At 45.7% G+C, this 24,108-nt stretch overlaps 1 protein-coding gene across 41 annotated transcripts in view; it reads right to left on the reverse strand.

Annotated features, from left to right (window-relative positions):
* Nucleotides 1-24,108, reverse strand: part of bru3 (bruno 3) — a 316,608-nt gene that overhangs the window by 119,742 nt on the left and 172,758 nt on the right. For 8 of the 41 annotated variants that reach the window (XM_033381826.1, XM_033381822.1, XM_033381825.1 and 5 more), the window contains exons 1-2: nt 23,232-23,676; nt 21,010-21,521 (exon numbers count right to left, since the gene is read on the reverse strand). The exons of 15 other annotated variants lie outside the window; for them this stretch is intronic. In XM_033381826.1, the coding sequence (XP_033237717.1) occupies nt 21,010-21,069 (60 nt within the window). In that variant the 5' untranslated portion in view covers nt 21,070-21,521; nt 23,232-23,676. Of the gene's footprint in view, nt 1-6,857; nt 6,900-21,009; nt 21,522-21,639; nt 21,849-23,231; nt 23,708-24,108 lie in introns of those variants that run through there. 18 more of the 41 variants (XM_033381828.1, XM_033381820.1, XM_033381816.1 and 15 more) reach the window with 8 other exon arrangements.

Below are 24,108 nucleotides of genomic sequence, written 5' to 3' on the forward strand. Positions count from 1 at the left end.
TAGTACTCTATTTGTATCCGTATCTCCTGTGTATCTGTATCTGTATCTGTTTCCCTGCATCCGTATCTGTGCATGTGTACACGTGTGAGTTCAATTGGAAAATCGTGTGCGGCATACGGCAGCATGTTTTTGTAAATAGCAATCGCGTACGTTTCTCAGCAGCGGGTGCACACTCGCAAATGTATCTGTGAGATACATTATATGTAACTCATATCTCAGTCAGATCCAGCACCAGTCAGTCCCACACTTGATAAAATCATGGAAATTCATATTTTCATATTAAATTTAAAGCACTGCGCCCCCCAGGTAGAATTGAGGTCGGGATGGAGTAAAAGAACATATGATGTAGGGCAGATTGTGATTGGATTACAAGCCAGGGGTGGGTTATGGGATATAGGAGTTGATGTGAAGACAATATGCGTGCCTTCGCCAGCCCGCATCACTGATCCCTGATCAAGTCCTGAGTGCCCAGTGATCTAATGATACGTTACAAGTCCCTGGTCTCAGATCTGCCACTCACAAGCTGTGTGGCTGCCTACGTATCTCTGGCCATCTACAAAGCTACATCTCTTTAAATTCAATTTTTGACTAGCAAACAAAAAAACAAGAAAAACAAAAAACCGCTTAACATCGCTTTGAGCAGTGCAAATAGCACAAGCGCATATAGCATACGAATACCATACGGCACATAGCGCATGCAAATGACAACAAGACACGCCCACACACACACACACACACACGCACACACACAGGCGTGCACACTGAAACGCTTATGTGTATTTGTGTGCGCATAAGTGAAGTATATCTTTGTAATCTGAAATGCTCAAGGCGTGCAAATATTCAATTTTAAATATGCAGTCCGTCCCGTTCCGCCATTCCAAAGATGGGGACACAAAAAAGGAAGAATTGACAGCAGCTCTCTCTCTCACTTTCTCTCTCTCTCTCTCTCTGTCTGGCATATCTGTTTGCATCTCTTTCTGGTTGCTGCAACTAAATGTCATAAACACAATGTCATGACAACTTTTGAAATTTGAATTTCAAAGCAAAAATGTCTCCCATTTATTCATTTGCTCAGTCATTCATTGCCATTTATTTTATTTGCCATGCTCCCTGGGCTCCGCTCCGTATGAACAAGATGGTTCCGTGTCCATGTCTCAATTTACCTCCTGCTCAGCCAGCCTGCCCCGCCCCCGGCCCCCGCCCCCGCCCACGCTTCCAACAAACGCAAATTCCTTGCGAGCAAAAGTTCTTAACACATCTTTGATCTTGATGGCTGCCAATATGGCAGCAGAAAGGGAGACGGACCATCCGACAAACCGTCCGACCGACCGAGTAGGAACTGAGAGTAGCGACCCGAAAATTGTATTAATTTAGATTTCATTTAGTTCTGTCTCCCCCGGCTGTCGTCCTGTTTCTTGGGTCAATAATAGTTGCTTTCCTGGGTCCTCGAGCAGCACACAAGAACTTGCCCAATAGGGTGGACGTGGGAACACAACTTGATTTTATGATCAAAGAGGCACACATTGGGCCGCATTTGATGCGATTCAGCTTTAAAACTTTAAGAAGTCCTCGGAAAATCTTTCATTCGGGGTATTTCATTATCGGGGTTGATTCCGCATCTGTAATTTCTGTTCCTGCTGCCCTTGGGCCCGTCCTGGGGAGGGGAGGGGGCTAGTTCTCTGAGGGTTGACTGCAGTCCAATGTCTCACTTTTTTCCGGCTTGCCTTGTTATTATTTTAATAAGCAATTTGCTGCTGCCGCTTAAAATGCTAGCACGTGTCCCCGGACACGGTCTTTGAGAGAGTGTTGCCAGTGTGTGGCCAGGGCAAACAAAGCGATTTCGTCAATGAAATGGGCCTTATGTATGTTTAAGTGGTTGGACGGTGAGAAAGTGCAGTGTGCGAGAGGAATCGTATTGGAAAACGTATCCCAGAGAACCTGATTATCATCTGGCAGAGATATGTATCGTCAATCTGACTGTTACTTTGAACCGATGTGGCACTTCCCATGCTCATTAACAGCTCTCCCCCTTAGCCCTTAGCCCTTTGCCCTTTGCCCTCTGTCACTTGCCATCTCTGGCTGGGATCCCACTTGAGCCTCGGCGACAAGAAGAAAGTTTATTAAATATAAATTTATAACACGCACACATGTGGCCCCTTCATGTCAAACGGAAAACAAACAGAAATCAAGTTTTCCCTCTTCGGGGGGGGAAGGGGAAGGGGAAAGCCCCAGCTTTTCTGGAAGCTCTCGAGTGGAGGAGCTCTCCGGCTCTCCGGCTCTCTGGCAGCCATAACTTGAATAAATATGCAAACATTTCGTCACATTTCGCCTACACCCACTTTTAATTTAAGCCCACTTAACACCTCATAAAGCAGGCTACGTTCTGGCTGAATAAATGAATTACTGAATGAAGAAACGAATGGCTGACTGAATGACTGAATGGCTGACTGAGTGGGAGAGAGTGAAAGTGAGTGACTGACAGTTGGAGAGCCCTTCCCCTTCCCCTGCCCCTGCCCCTTTCCTTTCCTCGGTTTTATATAAAATACAATTTTATACATTTTAATTTTTACATTTAACAACTTCCATGCAATTAGGTCGAAAGGGTTGGCGTTGGCACTCTCTCCCCATCCAGGCCTTCAAAGAGCCACCCTTCCTCTGGTTGTTCTTCGGGGTTGTCTCTCTCCGCTCGGGCTCGGGCTCGGGCTCCTGGTTGCTGGCTCCTGGTTGATTGCTACTTTTGGCAAATTAAACTTGAAAGTTGTAAAATTTCCCTTGTCATTGGCAAGGACACGTGCGTGTCAAACGCCCGGCCCTCTGCCCACCCTGCAACCCTTGTTGTTTTTCTCAAATGATTCCGGACGAGAGCTGATGCTTAGAGAGACACAATGAGAGGATCTCATAACTGAATTCAAGTGTAACCATAATGAAATCCTAGCTTTCAGGACCGATGCGTTAGATACCTCAAAGCCCTCTGCCGGGTTCCCTCTGCAATAATTTGGGCGTATTGGGCGAAGAGGTCAATAGTCTCGTCAAGAGATGCTATGGAGGATGCAGTTTCACCACGTTGACATACAATACTGCTATGGGATTGCGATGTCATTGATTTGTGTTGCTTGAGGGCCGAAATTACCTCAACAGAACTGGATTGAAGAGCTCCTGTGCGGCTGATGTCGGGCTTCATTCACAGCCCATAACAATCGCTGTTTATGCTGATTTTTATGCCCCCTCAAGACACACACTTGCCGGCAGGTCTGGCTATGAATAAGCAAGTAAGCGGCAGGGGTTGCCCCACATTCAAATACTGTCCTGTCCTGTTCTGTCCTGCAGTGCTTTCTGTGCTTCCCGTGCCTTCTGCCGGCTGCTTATTTGCCATGTAATCTTAAGCGACAGGCATTTGCTTACTTATTTATGCACTCTCTCCGCCAAACACACATACTCGTGCTCGTGCTCGTGCTCGTACTCATCCTCGTACTCTCCATAAAGGTTGCCAACTTAAAAATCACAATGGGGCTTTGACTCTGCCATTAGATAAGAGGGAGAGAGAGAGAGTGAGAGAGAGAGTGAGAGAGAGAGTGACTTAGTGTGAGTTTGGGGAAATCTCACTTTGGGGGTATCTTTTGCTTTATTTTTATGCTCTTCGTGTGAGATTTTTATTGTGTGTACACACACATACACACACACACTCACACACAGAGAGAGAAAAGAAGAACGAACTCCGTCTGAAAGGGAGACACAGAGACAGTCGCTATCCGAGGCAGCTATCTTTGCCACGTTTGCTTTTATTATTTAATGGAGCACAAAATGCATTTTGCTCGCCTGCCCCTGCCTCTCCGTGCTCCCTGATCCCATCCTCTCCTGCTTAGGCGTGCGGTTTTTTTTCCACCTCCCCCAAAGGCCCATCTGGGGTGGCCTCGCCTCGCCTCGCCTCGTCCCGGATCAGGCAGGCATACAAAATTAATAATTTATATATGAAAATGTGCGTTAAGAGCAGCAAAAATGCTTCGAGTGGAGTTCACTCGAGAGTCTGTTTACCAAATTGTCGATGTCGATGTGTGTGTGTGCGTGTGTTTGTGTGTGTGTGTGTGTGTGGCGAGGCGTTTTGGAGGCTGTTTGCCAAGGTCATAAGTAGGACTTGCCGAGATTCCTTTCCGACTCGTTCCATTTCCGCCCGACTCTTTTCTTTCCGGCATCGTTCATCGTAATTTGCTTAATAAAACGCGGTGTGGCATATTGCATAAAATATAAGCCGAATTTCCCTTTGTTTTTCTTTGGCTTTGGCGTTGGCGTTGGCTTTGGCTTTTGAGGCAATTTATAAATTGCCAAACAGATTCGTTCCTCGAGCATCTCTGGCCGTCGCTTTTCATTAAAATCAACTTCAGAGAATCCCAGAGAATGTTGCACTTGGGGCGGTGTCTGAGGAGTCGACTCGAGTCGAGTCGAGTCGAGTGGCTGTTATGTGCATAAATTTCCCCCGACCAGACTCCTGGGACTCCTGGCTGGCAAAAGGCCTCAACTAGGGGTATTTTTATGTACAATTTATGCATATGAATGTTTATGGCAGATCCAACGGGGCCATTACCATATGGAGGGCGCACCTTTTGCCAGTCGGTCATACCTTCTGCTACCCTTTTGTCGCTTCAAGGTAGTCTCTAGGTCGCCATTTGCCCTCTTCCATTCACATCCGGCAAAAGTCAATTGAAGTTGTAATGAGAATTGAAATGGCTAGCAATTAAAGATGATGACGGCGCCGTCGCACCTCACTTCGGGCCATTCTCATTCCAGCTTTCTCCCCATCTCTGCCTTCCTCCCATCTCTGCCTTCCTCCGTTCCTGCCTCTTCCGATCCGGCCTGCCTCGGTACTCGGTCCCTTCCTGGCTTGCTCCTCTTTTTTCCAGTAGGTTTACGCATGCCGCAGGCCCAAACACTTTGCATAACATTAAGCAGCTTCAGTTCTCTCTCTTTAGTTCAGTTTTTTATTCCGATTCGGATTCGCAGCCCTGCTCTACTGTTCTTCTTTTTTGCGGGTCTCTGTGGTCGACCGCAGCTCCATAAAATATGCACCCAAAGCGGAGTGGAGCGGCGTGGAGGGGCGCGGAGCGGCGTGGAGTGGTCCACAACAAAGTGAAGTATGCAAAATGGGAGAGATGGGGTGATGAGGGGGTGTGGCAAAGCGCCTAAAAGCATATTTCAATTAAGCTATCACCTTGAATTATTCTCACGAGCACACAAACAGTCGCATGCACACAGAGCCAGAACCAGATCCAGATCCAGAAACACACCCTGAGAGTTCTGCCTAAAAGCAGACTACATTTTTTGTATTTTTTAATTTTAATGTTTTCATTCACCGCCAGCAGACGCAGACGAGCGTCAGAGGAGTAGCGGAAGCAGCGGCAGCGACTGCGACTGCGGCAGCGGCAGTGGCAGCGGCAGAAGAAGAAGAACGTTAAAACCGCTCGTCAAAAATTTGCATTTAAATGAGGCGCAGAGGCGACTGACTGACGGGCCTCGTTCTCCCTGCCCCTGCCACTGCCCCTGCCCCAGCCCCTGCCCACGTTCTTGGAAGTGAAAATTTTTATGATTGCGGTGACTGCCAAATTGTCAGTGGATGTATCTGTGTGCGGGTGTACGCTGTGGCAGGCTACAAGGGTGTGTGTATGCTTAATATGTAAATATTCATTATGTCCCCGTATGTGTGTGTCGTGTGTCGTGTGCGTGGTGTGTGTATGTGTGGATCCATGCGCCTGTGGGCGGGTCAGGGGTCAGTGAATACAGAAAAGTCATCAAAAACAGACGGATCTGGAAAATCGAAGATAATCCTTTCGATTTGTGTGTCAGGATGGTGTTCAAAATATGTCCATCAATCCCAAAGCCAATATTGAACAAAATATTCTTTAAATTAACCAAGACCTATATGATTTAAAAGAAGATTTCTTCCACGGCTTAAAGTCGGGCAAAAATGCACAATTAAGAGTCAATTTGGGGCATACAGAATACACAGCAGAAACAGAAACAGGAGCGGGGGCCAGGGCCGGGGCCAGGATGAGCAGGAGCGTTCCTCTGTTTGTTGGTTATGCAAAAATTTCTCAGCTCCACATACACACCCATGGCTGGAGCACCGAAGCAGGGGCTCATTCATCGTCATCCTTCATCCAGAGCTTTCTCTCCGCCCCGCTTTGGCTTTGGCCAAAAATTTTTGGCATAAATGCCATAAACAGTTTATTTAGCAACGGAAAATTAACTGCAGAATGTTGCCAGACCCGTTCCCGGTCCCTTTCCACAGAAGCACAAAAAAAAAAAAAATAAACCATGTGAGAGGAACTGGCAGACAGCCGGGGGACTGATGATGCTACCCAAGTCAACCCATATATACTCGTTTGTAGCATCCATCCCGGTATTGCCCCCGACCAGACCGAACTCCACTCGACGCTTTATGACGTTTTACTTCATGTGCAGCTTCATAATTAAGTGACTCCCAAGGCGGCGGCGGCGGAGAGGGAAGAGACACACACATACACACAAAAACTAGCAGTGGCCGGGGGAAATGGAGGGAGTGGAAGTGGGATGGGGAGACACACTCAGGGGAGCTTTTAGTTTTGAGCCACGTGAGTAGCATCATCGCTTGGGCTTCGGGCCATAAAAACAAGCCCCAAACGAGGTCAACTGAGGGCACTAAAATGCATTTGCTTTATATTCCTTACAATATACGAGTACGTGTATGTACGGGGGGTATATAGGGGGCGGAGGGCATATGACAGGATGTAGGTATAGTTAGAGGTATAGGTGGATAGGAGTGATGCGGGACTTATACAGCTAAAGACGAATATAAAGAGTGTTAGCAGGTCGTTTTGTGTACTTACTAATTTGATGGCTGGTGGTATTAATGGATGATGGCAACTTACCTGGAAAGACAGATAAGGGAGAACACGAAAAGTTTAATATTATTATGTGTGGCGGGCGTGCGGCTTGTGGCGGGAGCAAGGGAACAAGGGAACAAGGGAAGGGCAGGCACTGGGATAATTGGCTAAAACTATAATTATGTCATAATCAGAGGGGGGTGGAAGGCTGTGAAATCTAATCCAGCTGGGACAAAGACTGTAATTAGATCTGATGGAAGATGAAAGCATTTAGGATAAAACTCAGTCTTAAAGACCTCTCTCTATTTGCGCACTCTCTCTCTGTTAAAGACTGGATGGATGTCTCTGCCTCTCCCACTCTCAAGTCTGCTGGAAAAATTGATTATCGACAACACTTTAACTCGCCCAAACCCAAGCACATGGCCCAAAGTTTGCCGAGGGCAAAACCAAAGAGGAAAAAATGTCATAAAAATTCTATTTTCGTATAAAATTTCGAAAGTAATCTAATAAATATTGATTTTCATTCGTCATCGCCACGACAGCGATGGCTATGGCGATGGCGATGGCGATGGCTACGGCTATGGCTATGGCGATGGCGACAACAACAACATTATCATGAGCACCCACAAGGGCCACAGGGGCCACAGGGGCCACGGGAGCTGGAGTGGAAGAGAGTCGTGTAACCCTACACGTGCATAAAGAGAGTGAGTCGAGGACAGGGCAGGGCAGGACAGGACAGGACACGACACGACAGGAACCAGGAGAGGACAGGCGTAGTCAATAGTCGTTATTTGATATAGTCGCCCGACCAACATGATGAAACGTGCCTGGGACCGCCAACGCCGCCGCTGACCAGGACACGGACACGGAGACGGACTAGGAGCAGGAGCGGGAGCAGGAGCGGGAGCAGGAGCTGACCGCACGTAAAGGGAACGGAACCCATCGCTGCAAGGGATGAAATCATGCGCGCAACTCGTTTTTGGTCAAGCATGCCACCCCATGGGGGGAACGGTCCGAGTATACGTGGCTGGGGCTGGGGCAGGGGCAGTAGCGGGAGCGGGAGCGGGAGCAGGACTGTGGGGCAAACAGTTCATTCAATCATTCAAATGTCCTTTGAACTATAAAAATACATGACACTAATAAAGAAAACGAACAAATGACACGACACTGGAAACGCTCGCTAGCTCGCTCTCTCTCTTTCTCTCTCTCGCTCTCTGGCATTCTCTGAAGAGAAGTGAATAGGAAGACGACTGCCCAAAAAGTGCTATTTAGAGCAATTTATAAGCATACTTCGAGTCGCCCCCGGTCACCGGTCCCCAGTCCCCGGTCCCCGCTCCCCGGCACACGACATTTGACATTTACGAGAGAAAGTCCAGCACTGAGGAAGATAGGATCCTTTTTCCTTTACCCACCAGTGAAGTCCCCACTCTGCTTCCCTTTGCATTCGAAAGCACCATAAATTTTTGTGTAGCTATTTATTGCATTTTTATGTAAAATGCCGCTAACGGTAAACCTATATACGAACGTACGTCTTTTGCAGCTCTTTTATACCATTTTGGAAAGTTGTTTACGAGGCCACGAGAAATCGAATTGGGGAAACGCTCGAAGCCCACGCGAAATGACAAAAATTCAAGCAATTAAAGGTGCGCCAGAGGGGAGAGGAATCGAGAGATGGAAGATGGCAGAGAGGATAGGGAAAGCTCCATTCGCTGATTTTTACAAGCATTTTCTATGCATTCACATCGAGGATTGCATACTTTTCGAGGCTTTGGAATGATTTATCTAACATCTACCACGTCTGCACCACATTTTTATGGCCATATTCTCAGGTCGTCCTGCTACCCTGCTTCCCGATTTTCCTCTTCCCATTCCACATAACAATCGGAAAAGCCACAACAACTGGCAGCAGCCATGGCCCGGACCGGCCGGGCCGCATCCGCGTCGGCATCCAGGTTCACGAATACGAACGACCACACAAATCAAAACAACGCACAGCGCCTAAAAAGCTGCTAAGGCCAATGCGAGGTCCTGTGGAGAGAGAAAGGGACTGGGACTGGGACTGGGACTGGGCCTGGGACTGGGACTGGGACTAGGACGGGGGATGTGGATGGGCAGTAAACTACATGAAGGCTTTCTTCTCTCTGCGTCTGTGCCCATGTAATCTCTGTTGACCATAAAGATTTATAGACTATTGTGTGTCGTTCACGTTGCCGACGTCGTCGCGGCAGCCGCAGCAATGAAAAGGAAACTTTTTGCAACTTAGCGCCAAACTTTATGCAATAATTTATATATATTGGGCGCGCGAGCGCTTTGCCCATATAAAATGGCAAAGGTAAGGGCAAAACAAAACCCAAATAGGGGCAAAAACTGAAGAAAAAAAATATCTGGAAAAAACGCAATGCCGACGACCTACACAAAAGGCAATACACATAATGGTTGCAACAACACATGGAGGGGGTGGGCAGGAGAGAGAAAGTTCGGCAACAACAACAACAACAACAACCAATGCCGGCGTGAAGGTAACGCGTGTAGCAATAAGAGCGAAGCAGGAGAGGAATTTAAAGAATAAAAGTTTTAAATGTTTATCTGCAAGTCGAAGCTATCGTACCCTAGGAAACGTAGTTCAAGGCAATCCTCGGACTTTTCTTCATCTGAAAATAGCACCTTATTTAAGGCATTAAATATTATATTTCCCATCCCTTCTCCTTTTCCCTTTCCTTCGCCTAACCCAGTGTACGATATATCGTTCTATAGGATATATATTACTTCTAGCAGCTAATTTTAAGCCTTTCGAAATCTGTAACCAAATATGGAGTACCCTCGATCCACCTAAGCGTATCCAGGAACGTTGCAGGAACGTCCTGGTTTGGCGTTGGCGCGATAAAAAATTAAAAACTTGCTCCTTCGATACACAGCTTAGGTGTAAGACAAGGGAGCGGGGAGGCTGGAATGGGTCGGCAGAGGGGAGGTGGCATGGTTGCAGCACGCGCCAAGTGTAAAAAGAAAAACTTTTCAATGAGTTTTTCCTGTCGGCGGCGGCGGCGTCGTCGTCGTCGTCGGCGTCGGTTATGAGCGTGCCCCTCCGGATTCTTCCTCTGGCGGTTTATTGTTGTTTGCGTTTTAAATAGACTCGAGTGCTGTTGTTGTTGTTGTTGCTGTTGCCGGTGCTGCCGCTGCTGCTGCTGCTGCAGAAGGAGCTGCCGGTTGCAGTCATTGTCTGAAGTGCGTTCGCTACTTTTGCCCCATTGTTGTGGGGCGGAGGAGGGGGGGAGGAAAGGATGCTGGCTGTCCTCGGGACTCGAAATCAATCGATAGTTAATGGAAAATCGTTATTAATGAAAAGTTTACACCCAGCAGCCCCTCTGGACCACCAATTCTCACTCCCCATTTTGGGAGCCAGCAATTGAGCGCTCACTGAGCCATGGCAAAATGCTTGATAAAGTGCAGAAGGCAATAAAAAAACGAGGAGAAAACGGAGAGGAGAGGAAAGGAGCGGAGAGGAGAGGAGGACGAGAAGCAGAACGAGCGTGAGACCAGAAAGAGAATGCTACATTTAAGTAGCAAAGTTTTCCTCTTTTTTCCATCGTAATTTCATTTGAGTGTGAAAAGTTGCACGCACATGGGGCATGAAGGCGGCGGAAGGCAGCGGAAGGCAGGCGGTAGGGCAGACGGGGGGGACGTAGTAGGAAATTGCGGGAAGAAAAGCAAACCTCCGCCCTGCCCTGCCCTGCCCTGTCCTGCCCTGCCACGCTTTTTGTTGCTGCATATTTTCCAGCGCATAAATATTTTATGCATGCAACAAAAGCAGTCAAAACACAATGGCCAAAAAAAAAAAACGTAAGCACTGAAAGGGGAAGAACGGTAGAGGGGGAAGCGGGCAGCGGGGACTGAGACGGCAGCCGAGTTGTTCTGTCTGTTTGTGAAGCATTTGCACCTCTAACAAAGTTGAGAATATTTTTTACAATACGAGTGCGAGTATTTTTTCTGATTGAGGAGTAGAACCCATAAAAGTTTCGCCTTCTTTCGGCCCTGTTCCTTCCTCAATAGTTTAATGGCAGTTTAAGTAGTTTGACAGTCAGCCTAGAGCCGTAATTGATTTGGACCTGAACCCAGTCGGGCCAAATCGCCGATGAGGCTGGCTGGCTGGCTGGCTGGCATCTCCATCTCTCGGTCCTTCGTGATCCATGTTCCGCTTGGAATGGTTTTGTAATCACATCAGCGAGGGCGGCAGAGGCAGGGGCAGAGGAAGGCCAAGGCGTTGCACAATTTTTGGGGGGGCTGATTTATTGCAACAACAAAGTTTTATCATGCATATTTTATGCGTGTAAATGTTGCCGTCATAAAAGCAAGACACACATGAGTGTGCGTATGCCAGTGGCAGTGGCAGTGGCAGTGGCAGTGCGTGTTCCTGCCTCTTCATGTGGGTGGAAATGTGGGTGGAAATGGATTCCCTTTTTTATGCGTACGAGCTGTAATGGCGGCCAATAAAGCAGCCATTCAATGGCAGCAAATTGGCATTTTATTAGCGAACCCATTGCCGGCACTCTCTCCACTCTCTCTTCACCCTGTCCCTCTCTCCTCTCTCTCTCTTTCCGCACTAATTTGGCTCGGCTTGGGCTCGGCGTACTTTGGCGCGTATGTCATAATAAAAATGAGTGTTGAAAACTTTTAACAAACGACAAAATACCAGTCGGAGGAGGTCCTCTTCCTACTGCATCGATCGATAGACTCTTTGGCTCTTCTTTCTCTCTCTCTTTGGGCGAAAGGATGTCCTCCCAAGTTGCGCTTTGAGGTCGTCGCCGCCGTCGCCGCCGCCGTCGTCGCCGTCTAAGGCAGGGCATAACTCAAAGTTTACTCAAGTTACTTGCGCCAGCGACAAGACAGAAAACTTTGTACTTTACATCATTAAAAAGTTTCGCTTTTCTCCTTTTTTTTCAGCGCCCGCTCTCTCTCTCTGTCTCTGTCTCTGTCTCTCTGTTGCCTTTCTCTTCAACTTTCTTTCCATTGACTGACTCCGACTCTGATTGTGATTCTCTGGCTCTGACTAGGAAGCTTAGCAATTGACAGTTGGCCATCAATCCACGGGGAGATGTCGGTGGGGCAGAGGATTGCTTAATTTGTGCGTTTCACAGGAGACTCCCATGACCGCAGGCCGGGCGACAAAAGATGAAAGGACTTCTTCCACTGATTGCAGGCCATCCATCAGCCCGGGAGGATCCCAGAATGTTGCATACATTTAGGCGTGAACAGAAATTCCCGTAATAAACGAGCGCGTAATGGAAAAAACGCCTCCTCCTCGGCCTCCTCTGCATCCTCGGCCTCCTCTGCAACAAATAAATAGTTGCAATGCTCAAGTTCTGGTGCTCTGGTTGGCTGTGCCTGCCACTGGCCACATGCTCGGCTAAGGGTTGGGGCCACCAACGGGGAATACTCGTGGGTCGAGGAGGCAAGGGGTGATAGCTGGGCTTGGGGACTTCCCCTGGCTCATAGTTGCCAGTAGTCGTGGTGGTTGCCTTTTTGTGCCCATGCGCATGGAAAATAGTTGCACAAACTTGCACACAGCACACAAAAAGATAGAAAAAAACCAAGGCATGAAATGAATGGAGCAACAAGAAAAAAAAAACACGTAGAGAAACCCGGAAAACCAGGAAGGAGGAGCTCCCCAAGCTCCGCGAAGTGTCCTGCTTTGTGTGGCTCTTATACGAGTATCTGTGTTAGTGCTTCTGGATGTGTGTGTGTGGGTGTGTGTGTTGGTTGTGCATTGTCACTTGGCTAGTCTCCACCTCCACGGCCAACGAGTACGGGTACCAGAAAGATTTGCATAGAACTTTTCTGGCTGGACAGCACATGTGCCTCTGTCTGGTGGCTGGGGCAGGTCTGGGCAGGGGCAGGGGCAGGGGCTGAGGTTGGAGCAGGGGCTGGGGCTGGGGCGTTAAAGTGTTGCGCTGTGGCAATTATTAAGTTTTCCTTTTCTTGCCGACAATTGCAGTTGTTAGCCTTGGCTCCCTGTGCTTTTCCCTCTATGAATTATGTGCCGGGCCACGCAACGCCGAGCACAAGGCGGCGTATAAGTGACAATTTAGCGGGGGGGAGGCCTAGGTGGCGGTGGCATAGGTGGCAGTGGGGGTACATGTGCGTGGAGCGTTAAATTAAGCCAGACAGGCAGACAATGGAGGTGGAATGAAATGGCTGAAGGCAAAGATTAGTTAGCAAAAGGCGGCAAATTGAAACTGGAGGATTGAAAGGATTGAGATTGAAGATGGCGGATTGATGATTGAAAGTGTTGCAAAAAGGTGAGACAAAAAGGGAGGACCCTAAGCAATATGCTCACAAAATGCTGACAATGGAAGTTGACCTTCCTTCAGATCTGAGAATTCGGATTCTTCCGTTTTGATCCTTGATTTTGTGTCACACATACTCCCGACTCAACTTATTCCAGCTTATGCTTGGTTCTAGTCTCGTCTGGGACAACGTGAATCAAAAGGAATACAACATCATAGGAGATTGGCGGTATCCTCTCTTCTATTAAGGATGTCCTACTTCACTTTGTGCCACTGCCTCTGGATAAATGATGCATATGCATTGCTACATCTATCTCTATCTCAATCTCTATTTCTGGTTTGCATCTGCATCTGGAGCTCCTTCCCGAACTGTATCTGTGTCTCTCTGTATCTGCGAGTAACATGTGTCATGTATTTTTTATATCCCTGCCAAACATCGTCTTTATGCTTTGACAAAATGTATACCATTTGCATATCCTCAGCTGTTGCGGGTCCGGGTCCGGGTCCGCGTCCGCGTCCGGGTCCGCGTCCGTGGCCCCATCCCTATCGCTTTGCTTCTATTGCAGCGCGTTTCGTGTTTTTCCCTTGAAAAATGCACCAAAAGCCAACGAACTGTAACTGGACGTCGTTTTCATCAATATCAATGGGTGAAAATCTGCCCCAGCTCCCATACGCCATACCCCCATACCCCATCCACAGTCCCCCTGCCCAACTCTCATTCTCGTTCTTTCAGTTCAGTCCAGCAACAGAGTTGCAACATATGCTGTGCTATGCTGCAACAGAGAGGTGGCAGATGGGGCACCAACAGCGGCAGCAACAGCAGCAGTGAGGTCTGGTGTGGACAGCAGTGCTTTTGCAATACAACGCATCATTTTTATTGTTTGTCGGCTGCAAGAAAATAGCAACAGCAGCAACAACAGCAACAACAGCAACGTCTATTGAAAATAGAAAGGAAAATGCTGAAAGGCACACCGCCAGGGACGACGGACGACGGGCGATGGCGATGGCGATGACGGGGGCGGTACGGGGTCGGGGCTCGGGGGTTTGTCGAAGGCGGAATCCGTTTCGTGCTTTTGTATTTTTGCACCCAAAAATAGAAAAATGCAACAAAACCAACACACCAACACACAGAAACGGGGAAAAAAATCGAGAGAAATAAGTTGAAATGCGCATTGAAGTGGCGGCGTCTAATGTACCCGAAGGGGTGCTTGGGTGGGGAGGGGGAGGCATGCCGTGGGGGTTACGGCTCTCAGATACATTTCTGAGTTGTTTTGTTGCTGCTGTCGGTTACAATTCCTCAATAAGATATGCGCTTTGGATTTGGCTCTGCAATTTTCGTTTCGCTGGAGTTCGGGAAAGGGAATAGCGAGGCAACCATATATGTGCATGGGGTTGATTAGGTTAGAGCATCTAGAGCAGAGCGGAGGAAATTCAACAAAAGTTGACAGTCCACCGATTCGGGGACCCCCGCGCCCCCGCCCCCCATGCAGGCACAGCCAGGGGCACAGCCATCCCCTGAAAGGGAGCTCAGACGCTAACGACACTATCAACAAGCACCACAAACAACAACCGCATTTAACTATTGTACACTTCACTACCTAATAAGTCTCAATTAAATGTACATAAACCATAACACCTTGTAACATTTGCATGTTTCAGCCGGCAACAAACAAACCCCGCAGCCCTCTCTACCACCCACCCTCCACCCCCCATCGCCTTCGACGCTCGACGCTCGACGCTCGTGGTGTTTGCCTGAACAACTTTCAAAAGTTTCAGCACGCAAACCTTTGGCGAACGCAGAAAACGAGCAGAGCAACAATCAGCCATGAAACACCTGCCCACCCAGAAGGAAACTGTCATTCTGTCAGTGTGTCATTCAATCATTTGCTCATTACTAAAGTCCCTGACATTGTCAATGTCATTGGGAGCGCGCTGCCTACTCACAAGGGGAGTTGCTTGAAGGCAAGGAATGTACTCTTACTGAAATATCAGAGAACTATTCCCGATTCACGTCTCTTTGCCTTAAGGATTTTCTTCTTTGGAGATCGTTGGGCAAAGGACATCGGCAGTTCTTTATACGTTATCCAACCTTCAAGTTCTTTTCGCCGTTTTCCCCCTGATTCAATGTCTCATTTAGGGTTCCTATTGAATATTTTCGATTTGACTTGGGCCCCCCTCCGGTCCCGTTCCCCCCCGCGGTTGTACATTGCATGCGTGCGTTTCAAGTGGCTGTTGCTGTTGCTGTTCTGGGCCGCTTCCTGTCGTAAATAAAACGAAATTCGCTTTTGGCAACTTCCTTGCCACAACACTCCCTTGCAGGTTTTCCACCCCTGGCGGCACCCCTTAATGAATGCGACATTATTTTTTATGAGCTGTCAAACACTATTTTCCATACATTTCTTCTCTCCGGCCGCCCCATCTCCGACAGGTTTTCCCTTGGTTTTCTGTGGCTCGACCCCATCGGGGCCCGTTCCGAGTTTCCTTTTGCCATTTTTATTTATCGCCCTTGAGTGTCTGTGAGTGTTCCTGGGTGTGTGCCTGTGTGTGTGCGTGTGGTTATTGTTATTATTTATATTATTTTTGATAAATGTTTTTGGGAAATTTGTATTTTATTGGTTGTTTATCGACAATTAGCGGTTTTGTTTGCCGAGTTTTCCTTGGCATAATGTTAACATTGTGCCCCCCTCTCTTCCCCTCTCTCTCTCAATCTGAATGGTTTTTCCTCTCTCTCTCTCTTTTTCTTTCATTTGTGTGTATGTTTGTTGATTTATTGACCAAGTGGAAACAACAATAGGCAGGATAACTTAGTTCAAGGAGCTATGAAAGTGGAAGAGGAAACCCCAAAGGCAGGAAAATAATAATATTGTGGCAGGGAAATAATTAGCAGCGAAAGAAATTTAAAATTTAGAAAAATGGAATATAGTATAGTAGAGAAAAACAATCTGTTGCGCCACATAAATAATAATCCGAATCGAAAGAGAGCGAAGCCGAAGCCCTCTTCAAGCGGTTTTGCACTTTGGAGAAATACATTAAAAAAATTATGCAAAATTTATACGGATGAAGTCGCCACCACCACCCTCGCACTTCCCCTGCCACATGCTCAGATACAGAGAGATAAAGAGAGAGAGAGAGAGAGAGAGAGAGAGAGAGAGAGAGAGAGAGGAAAAGGCAAGCATCTGGAAATTGTGTTCACATGACGCACGCATCTGCGTCTGTGAACTGTGAGATTTTCTTTTGGTTTTCCACTGCTTTTTGGTGTTTTTTTGCGCTTTTGTTTACATTTCGATTCAGCTATTTTGAGAAGCCATAAACAAAAGAAAGGAAAACGTGCAGAAGCCAAAGGAAAAGCGAATCAAGAGAAGAGAAAAGAAGGAAATCGGAGATGAGTCGGAAAATGTATAACTAATATAAAAGCGAGTATATACGAGTGCTCGAATACTCGTGCAACAATACAATATACAATATACAATATATAGGGAAACCTAATGAGCTGTGCAGCTTTTGAAGTTGCCTCATTACGATGATCGAATTGAATGGAATCGCAAATGGATCGATAGTCAGATGGAAGACCCACAATTAAGGCGGGCAGCCATAGATAATACCCCAAGGAGGGGGGCGCCATGGGCACCGTGGGCGCCGTGGGCACCAGGGGCGATGGATACGCTCGGGGGTGTGCGTTAATCACGCAAGTAATTCCAATGCCCCGAACAGGCCCGCACCCTCTGCAGCGCCTTCGCTGCCCTGTTGCGATAAGTTTTCCTTGCCACTCATTTTCAGGGGGTGAGTTTTTCCTGCTGTTGCTGCCACAAAGCATAATCAGCGCTAAACATGCCAAGCACAACAAAAGAAAGCAAAAGCGAATGTGGGCGAGGCTGTGGCCCTTTTCCAGGGGAGGGTGCAGTCGGCTAGCTCTCTGCTCTCTGCTCCGTGTTCCCCTGTTCCCTGTTCCCTGTTAACAAAGCTATAAAACTGTCACCTATAATAATCAAGAGTCTCCAAGCCTTGGCCAGAGCCAGGCGCGTGGCTCCGAGCATACATCATAAAAACCCAAATTACTGCAGTCGAGCATTACTTTATTGGGTTCCAGAAAGGCTCTCATTAGAACTAACCAAATGAGTCGTAAAACGACCTTTTTTTGGGGGGCGGCAAAGGTGTGCAAATTAATCGAATTGATTGGAAAAGTCGAATGCGGTTTTACAACAGAGAACCAACGCGTTTCAAGAATGTAACTTTTAAGTTTTTATTTTATTTTATTCCCTTCTGGATACCAAATGTTTCGTTCTTTTATTAAATATTTATATCGAAAGAGAGTTTACAATTTCCAGCTCCTCCAGCTTGTTTTTATTTCCAATTCTTCGCCACGCGAGAGGACTTTCCACTTCTGTTTCTTTAGCCGCTCTTTGGGCAGTATTTATGTTGATTAGGCCGACTTGGGCCAATTTGCCGACTTAGGCAATTACCAGCAAGCCAACAAAAGGCGTTGGCGCTTTTCAATATTTACACGCTTCGCCATCCAATTTCCCCCATCGGACCCCCTCTTAATGGTATGTAAATGCTTGACGGCTTACAAAACACAAGTCCAAGCATAACAATGGCGCGGGCGGGCGGGGGCGAAGTCAAAGGCAAGGAAGGCAACAGAAGCAAAAGTCGAGGAAAAGGCGACCGCAACCCGTTATTATTATTGTTGCATACGTCAAGGCGCTGGCTCTTTGTTTTCTTTTTTGTTTTCACCGCTTTGTTTTCCCAAGTAATTTGCAGTGGCATGTAATTTAATAGCACTCGCAGGCGTACGCCCGAAGAGTGGGTGCGAGTATGTGTGCCACGGCGCTGTTGAATGCGCCCCCAGGTGGGCAGCGAGTCGGGAGTGGCATGTCAAAAGGTAAATTATGCCAGCGGCTGACAAGACAGAGACAAGGCTCCTTTGGTCTCCGGTCTCCGGTCTCCACTCTCTCCTTGTGCGGCATGTGGCCAGGCACCGTTCAAGATTATTGGTTTCAAGGGTAAAATTATGAAATGAAGTGGAAAATTAAGTGTATGATTGTGCCAAGTGCTGCAGGGAGTGCCTACTACACGGAGCTGAGGATGGCGATGGAGATGGAGATGGTGATGGCGTTGAGTGAAGCAGAAGAATGTTTGAAGGGTACACATAGGTGAGGATGAAAGAGGACTGATGGGAGCCACAATTAGGAGAGGTAGAGAGGGCTTTCAAGGGGATAGAGGAGAGATGCAAGCTGGAAGATATTTGAGATTAGTTTTGTAGTTTTTTGCAAACTGTACAGATATTAAAGTATCATCTACTGTTCTAGCCACAAAGCCTAGTCCAGTTCTATCCTCGGAAGCCACAAATTATAGGCTCTTGTACTTGAATAATCAATAAATTGCATACTTTGCAGAATCCTTGCAGAGAACACCATATCTTCATCTGTAGGGATTCTTTCTATTAGTGACTATTCGTTTCTCCATACAAAACTTTTTTATAAGGTTTCCCTGTGCCATTTTCCATTTAAGAACATTTTCTGTACCAAATTATACGACTTTCCTGCATGGAAATGTCTTAGCTGGCAACTTTTCTGTGTCATTCATTGTACTTAGAAGGCTCCCCCGCCCCTGGGTCCTGTCTCTCTTCCTTTGTCGGTATCTCTGAATGACAAAGGAAAAACTGACTTACTAGCAAACCGAGAAATAAAACTTTAAAAAGCAAGTTCGTGTCTGAGTCATAGCCCAAAATGCAATCGCACTGCTCTGAAAATGGAAGGGAGAAAGGACCCCAAGAACTGTGTCAACGACTTTGCTCCACTTAACCATTTAACGAGCGAGTTAGCCAACACGTAATGCCAGCAGCAAAGGGATGTGAAAAAATTCAAAACAAGTGGCACAAAAATATTGAACAACAATAAAGAGAAGAGACATAGATAGAGGAAGAGAACGAGGGCATGAGAGAAATAGAGAGAGAGAGAGAGTATCTTCACCAGAAAAAGCAACAGAGAACGCATGTTTCATTATAGAAATAAACAGAGGAGAGGAGAGAAGAGAAGAGAGGAGGCAGGGACAGGGACAGAGACGGGGCGAACATCCCCTGTCAAGGATGAATGTAAAAACAGACAGAACTGGAATAAGTAGGAAGTGAGTGGGTGGTGGATGAGGAACAGGGCCAGGACACGAGGACACGAGGACACCAGGATACAGAGACATAGAGACATAGAGACACAGGACTCGGGACGCACGCACAAAGCACAACAAAGAACGCCGGCGACGTCATCTAACGCCGCACGCACAAACGCCCCCCTCCTGTGACATTATGCCACCCCATACCATCCCCATGCGACGATGGTAGCACTTGCACCCGATCCTAGACAGCCACCACCATAAAACTGAAATACACAATGAAATTTACGCAATATCCTCCCAAGTAACAGACTTTTCTCTCTAATAAAATCAGAAAATAGAGAATAAAGAATAAAGAATAAAGAAGTATAGGGTATAGAGTATAGAGCGTAGAGTGAATAACTGTAAAGAGGGTGACAAGCGGACAACACCAACAACATGTGATAAAGCAGTCAGCTGAAAGTGAAACAGACAGACAGACAGATGAAGAGAAGGAAGGAGACAGGGTGGCGGGGAGACGGGCAGAGACAGATAGAGCGGACTGTAACGCAACAGAAATAAATGTAAATCCGATTAGAAGTTAAGTTTTTCGAAAATTTCCCAAAGCTGGTTGACAACTTTAAGAGAGAGAGAGAGGGAGAGGGAGAGCAGCGAGGAACAGGCAAAGGGGAAAGCCAGTGGATAAATCAATATGTAGGTTAAAGATAATGGTTATCGGAGCCATATGTTTCACTTAGGAATGTAGGATGTTCCCTCCTATTGTGCCACATAACGGTTTCAATGATATGTATTTTGTATGAAAAGTGGTTTGACGACTTGGAATCTGACAAAATTAGATATTCTCAGAGGCTGGAACTGTTCAAAGTGCGTTCAACTAACTTGATTTAATAGTTCTGTCACAAGTTTGACTGGGAATTTAAAAGCATAGTAAAGTACTTTTGAAATGTTTGTTTTATTTGACCTCTAAATATGGTTAAATAGTTTCTTCCTTCTAATTTGTTCAATTTACACATTTTCGAGCTCCTCTGTATCAACATTTTCATGACTTTCCCTAAGAAATTCAAAGCGCACTTTAATGTGAAGCCAAGCTTCAAAAAATCAGCTAAAAATAAAGATCTTCTCCAATTTGAACCCCCTTCTAAAAACTGCATATTTTCCGGAAGAGGAGCGGGAGAATTAATCAGTCATAACAAAAACACCAGCAGATGTTGGCCAGTGCAAAGATTGCGGCGCGTTAATGGCCCAGAGAGGCAGACGGCCAAAGTGAGAGTCACATTGACCTACACACACACACACACTGATTTTGAATTTCCCACCAGAAAAAATACAATATCACACAGGCACACATACAGAAAGGACATGCATGAAACACAGACACACAGCCGAATGATTAATTGTCAAAATATGTTGAGCAAAGCCAAAAAAAAAGATATTGGGGAAGAGAAAAAGGCGGAGGAGAGCGTAGAAATGGAGAGAGAGAGGGGGGAAAGCGTCACAACAACATAATAAAAAGTGCGTTAGTGTGTGTGTGTGCGGTCATGTATGCATATGTATTTGTATTAAGTTGTCATTACGTGACTCTACGGACAACAAGATTTATTATCATTTTGTCCTCTCTCCGGGACCGCGCCACACACTCCACACTCCACACACACAGCACACAGCACACAGCACTCTGCACTCTGCACTCTCCTGGTTCCTGAACTCTCTTCACTTCTGCCCGCTGCTTATGGTGTGGAAATTCATTCCACTCTCGATTTGATACTCACAGTAACTTGTTGAGCAAACTCAACCTTCGGCTGGCCGACCAATTCAATAATATGAACCATATGGAACGATTTGCTCTTGGACGTGGCGCCTTTGCGAGAAAAAATGGTCAACGCTTTTCTGAATTTTCACTGGGTATTTTCAGTTGTCTGCACCGTTACGAGTACGGGTTTTGTCTTTTAAATAATTTTCTTTTTTTTTAAAGTTTTTTTTGGTAACACTTTTTTTAAAATTTTGTTTTTTGAGTTGCTTTTTCTCTTTGTTTCTGTTGTTTCTGTTGTTGTTTTTTTTGTTGTTGTTTGGGTTTTGTTTTTGTTTTATTGATTTGCTCTTGGAGTGCTTTTGATTCTCTGCGGTTGTCTGTCTCTGGGTTTGGTCTGCTCTAAATGTACTCGTGAGTGTCTATAATAATTTATCTTATCTGTATTTTCCAGTATTTAAACACACACGCGTGTAGTAGTGCTGCTGCTGATGCCCTTCCTCTCTCGCTTCCCAGTAGATCGCCTGCTCGTTTCTAAAATCGAATTAAAATTTGTATTTCATTGTTTTTTTCGTGTCGGGTGTAAGCATGGGTAATTCGGAGCGCTTTTCAGGTACAGTCGGTTTGAAATAATTTCTTTTCGGAAACGTACGTATTTAGATAAGCGTTTCGTGTTTAATTGCTTGGAAATGAGGTGGGGCATGGCCCCGTGCTGAAGGCGGAGGAAATAAATCCAATCCGAAACACTTTGCACAATTTTCGGGGTAAATATTTATTGGTGTTTATTGTTTTTGGCAAAGCAAATTAGTTATTGTTTTAATTCAATGCATGGATTTATTCTTGGAAAACCCTTCAAAGAAACGATTTCATTGAAATTGCATTGGCTTTCAAACTCTAAAAAAATATTTAAAAAAATGTTTGTGCGTACATTTTACTGCACTTAAAAAAAAAATCATTTCCAAGCACTGCACTTTGAATTTCGAGTGTAATTAGACAATATTTTCCAGCACTAGATTAAAAATGTAAAAAAAATTAAAAAAAAAAATAAATATTATTTCAAGCCGTTTACCAGCAAAATATTTCAGACAACCAAAGACACACATGAGCAGTCGAACAAGAAAATGAAAGAATATGTGTAAGGAACTGCACTTAAAAAAATCTTTGAAAAATGTAAATTCTTTTCCTAAGCCCCCAGAAAACTATTAGAAATTGTTAAAGTCATTTAGGAGCATTTTAACACTCGTTGAGAGGCAGAAATGTTCCAATATTGGCCAGGCAAATAATTTAGTTTAATGTGTGCCAATCGGGCCACATCAAAGCGGCCATAAAATATTTTAACCAACCGAAAATACTCCGCATAGTATTTCCAGAAAGCACAGGCCAAAGTCCCAGGCCATAGAACCAAAAATCATGCTCTGTTGGCCAAAAATCATTAAGAGCAATGCCTGTTCAATTAACATGGCCATACTCGTACAAATGCTACCGAAAATATACACTGGGCTCATATGCATGTACATTTATCTTTGTATTGGGAGAACGAGCAGCCAGGCAATCGCACTTCAAATCCAAAAAATACGGCAAACAAAACTGATTTTTTTTTTTTTTTTTGGCAAAAATGGTTTCAATGGGATCTCTCTGGTCTGTCGAGTGCTGGAGAATCGGCGGAATCGGAGGAATGCCATGGAAATGAAAATGAAATTATGGAATGCTCAAAATATTCAAATTCGATGTGAGAAGCATTTTCTCTACTCTGGGTTTGGTTTGGTTTGCTTTTTGGGCCAGCATTTTAATTGAAAATGTTTTCGTGTGCTGCGAGCGTGAAACAATTTTCCGTTTGTTTGTTTATGTAGGCAAATTGGAAAAAATTGAAGACACAAAAAATAACAGAGAGGAAAAAGTGTTTTGGAAAAGTAAGCCCCGTCAAAAAGAGAGCAAAACAACCTGATCGGCAGCCGAGATCTGCTCTTTTTCCAGTTCTATTTGGGCCTTTTGTTTACCAATTATTTCTAATTATTTTTGGGTTTGTTTATGATGGCAGTCGATCTATTTTGAGAGCAAATGTCGATGAGGCGCTGATGAGAGTTGGTACAGAAACAGAAGAGAAACAGAACAAAAATCGGGAATAGGAAATCTGAAATCGGCTTGGGATGATTCGGGAACTGCTTTATGTGTGTGCTATGAGCTATGGGAAATACTTTTGAGCGTGAACTGAGGATGATCTTAGTGGTAATTGCCCTTGCTTACAGATTTAACAGTTATATATTTGAATCGGTTTTTGGTTGTTTTGTGTTTTTGGGTTTTTGAGTAAACGAATTAATAGAGTTTGTTTTCGATTTGTTGGTGAATTTGATTTGATTAAATTTGTTGATATATTTGCAATATATTTTGAAGCGAGTTATTATTTTGTTAAAATTTTAATTGGTTTTTCGTTTCCTTGGTTTTTTGTTTTGTTGAATATTCTAGTTTGTATTATTTTTGTATTTCAATGCAGCGTTTCGGAATAGAAGAACAAATGTCAGACGACAGTCGACGAGAACTATACGAAATATTCCGACTTAACTACACAGAACTCACTAGGCTGAACCTCACGATTGAACTGTACGTGAAAATGTGAAAACACTGAAGAAGGACGGCGCTTTCGAAGGCGAGAAGAACCCCAAAAGACAAACCGAACCGAAACGAAGCGAACCACGAACCGAGGCGAACAACACCGAACGGCAACGAACACCAACGAACTTACAACACATCCGACCAATTCGAACTAGCGAACGCAACAGCCCAACACAGCCGGCAATGGACGAGTACGTAGCGGTAAACAACAATGCACCACCCATCCCACCCACAACACCCACACATCGAAACGTTCGAACGTTCGAGCATGTGTGCTGCGTGGCTCGTTCGGTTCGATGTCGAACGAAAACAAGCAGCAGGAAGTTCGGAAGTTAAGAGCAAGATCTGGGTGGCAGGATGGGTGTCGGGTGTCGCGTGTCGGGTCCTCGATAAGTAACTGATAAGAAAAAGTCCCTTTGCGAACCGTTGTTGTGCTGGAAACTATTATCATTCGATGGATATCTTGAAAAAACTATAATAGAACCCTTTTCTTGGGGCATTTCTCAAGACA

Source organism: Drosophila pseudoobscura, chromosome X (genome assembly GCF_009870125.1).
Source record: "Drosophila pseudoobscura strain MV-25-SWS-2005 chromosome X, UCI_Dpse_MV25, whole genome shotgun sequence".
NCBI classification, from domain to species: Eukaryota; Metazoa; Arthropoda; class Insecta; order Diptera; family Drosophilidae; genus Drosophila; species Drosophila pseudoobscura.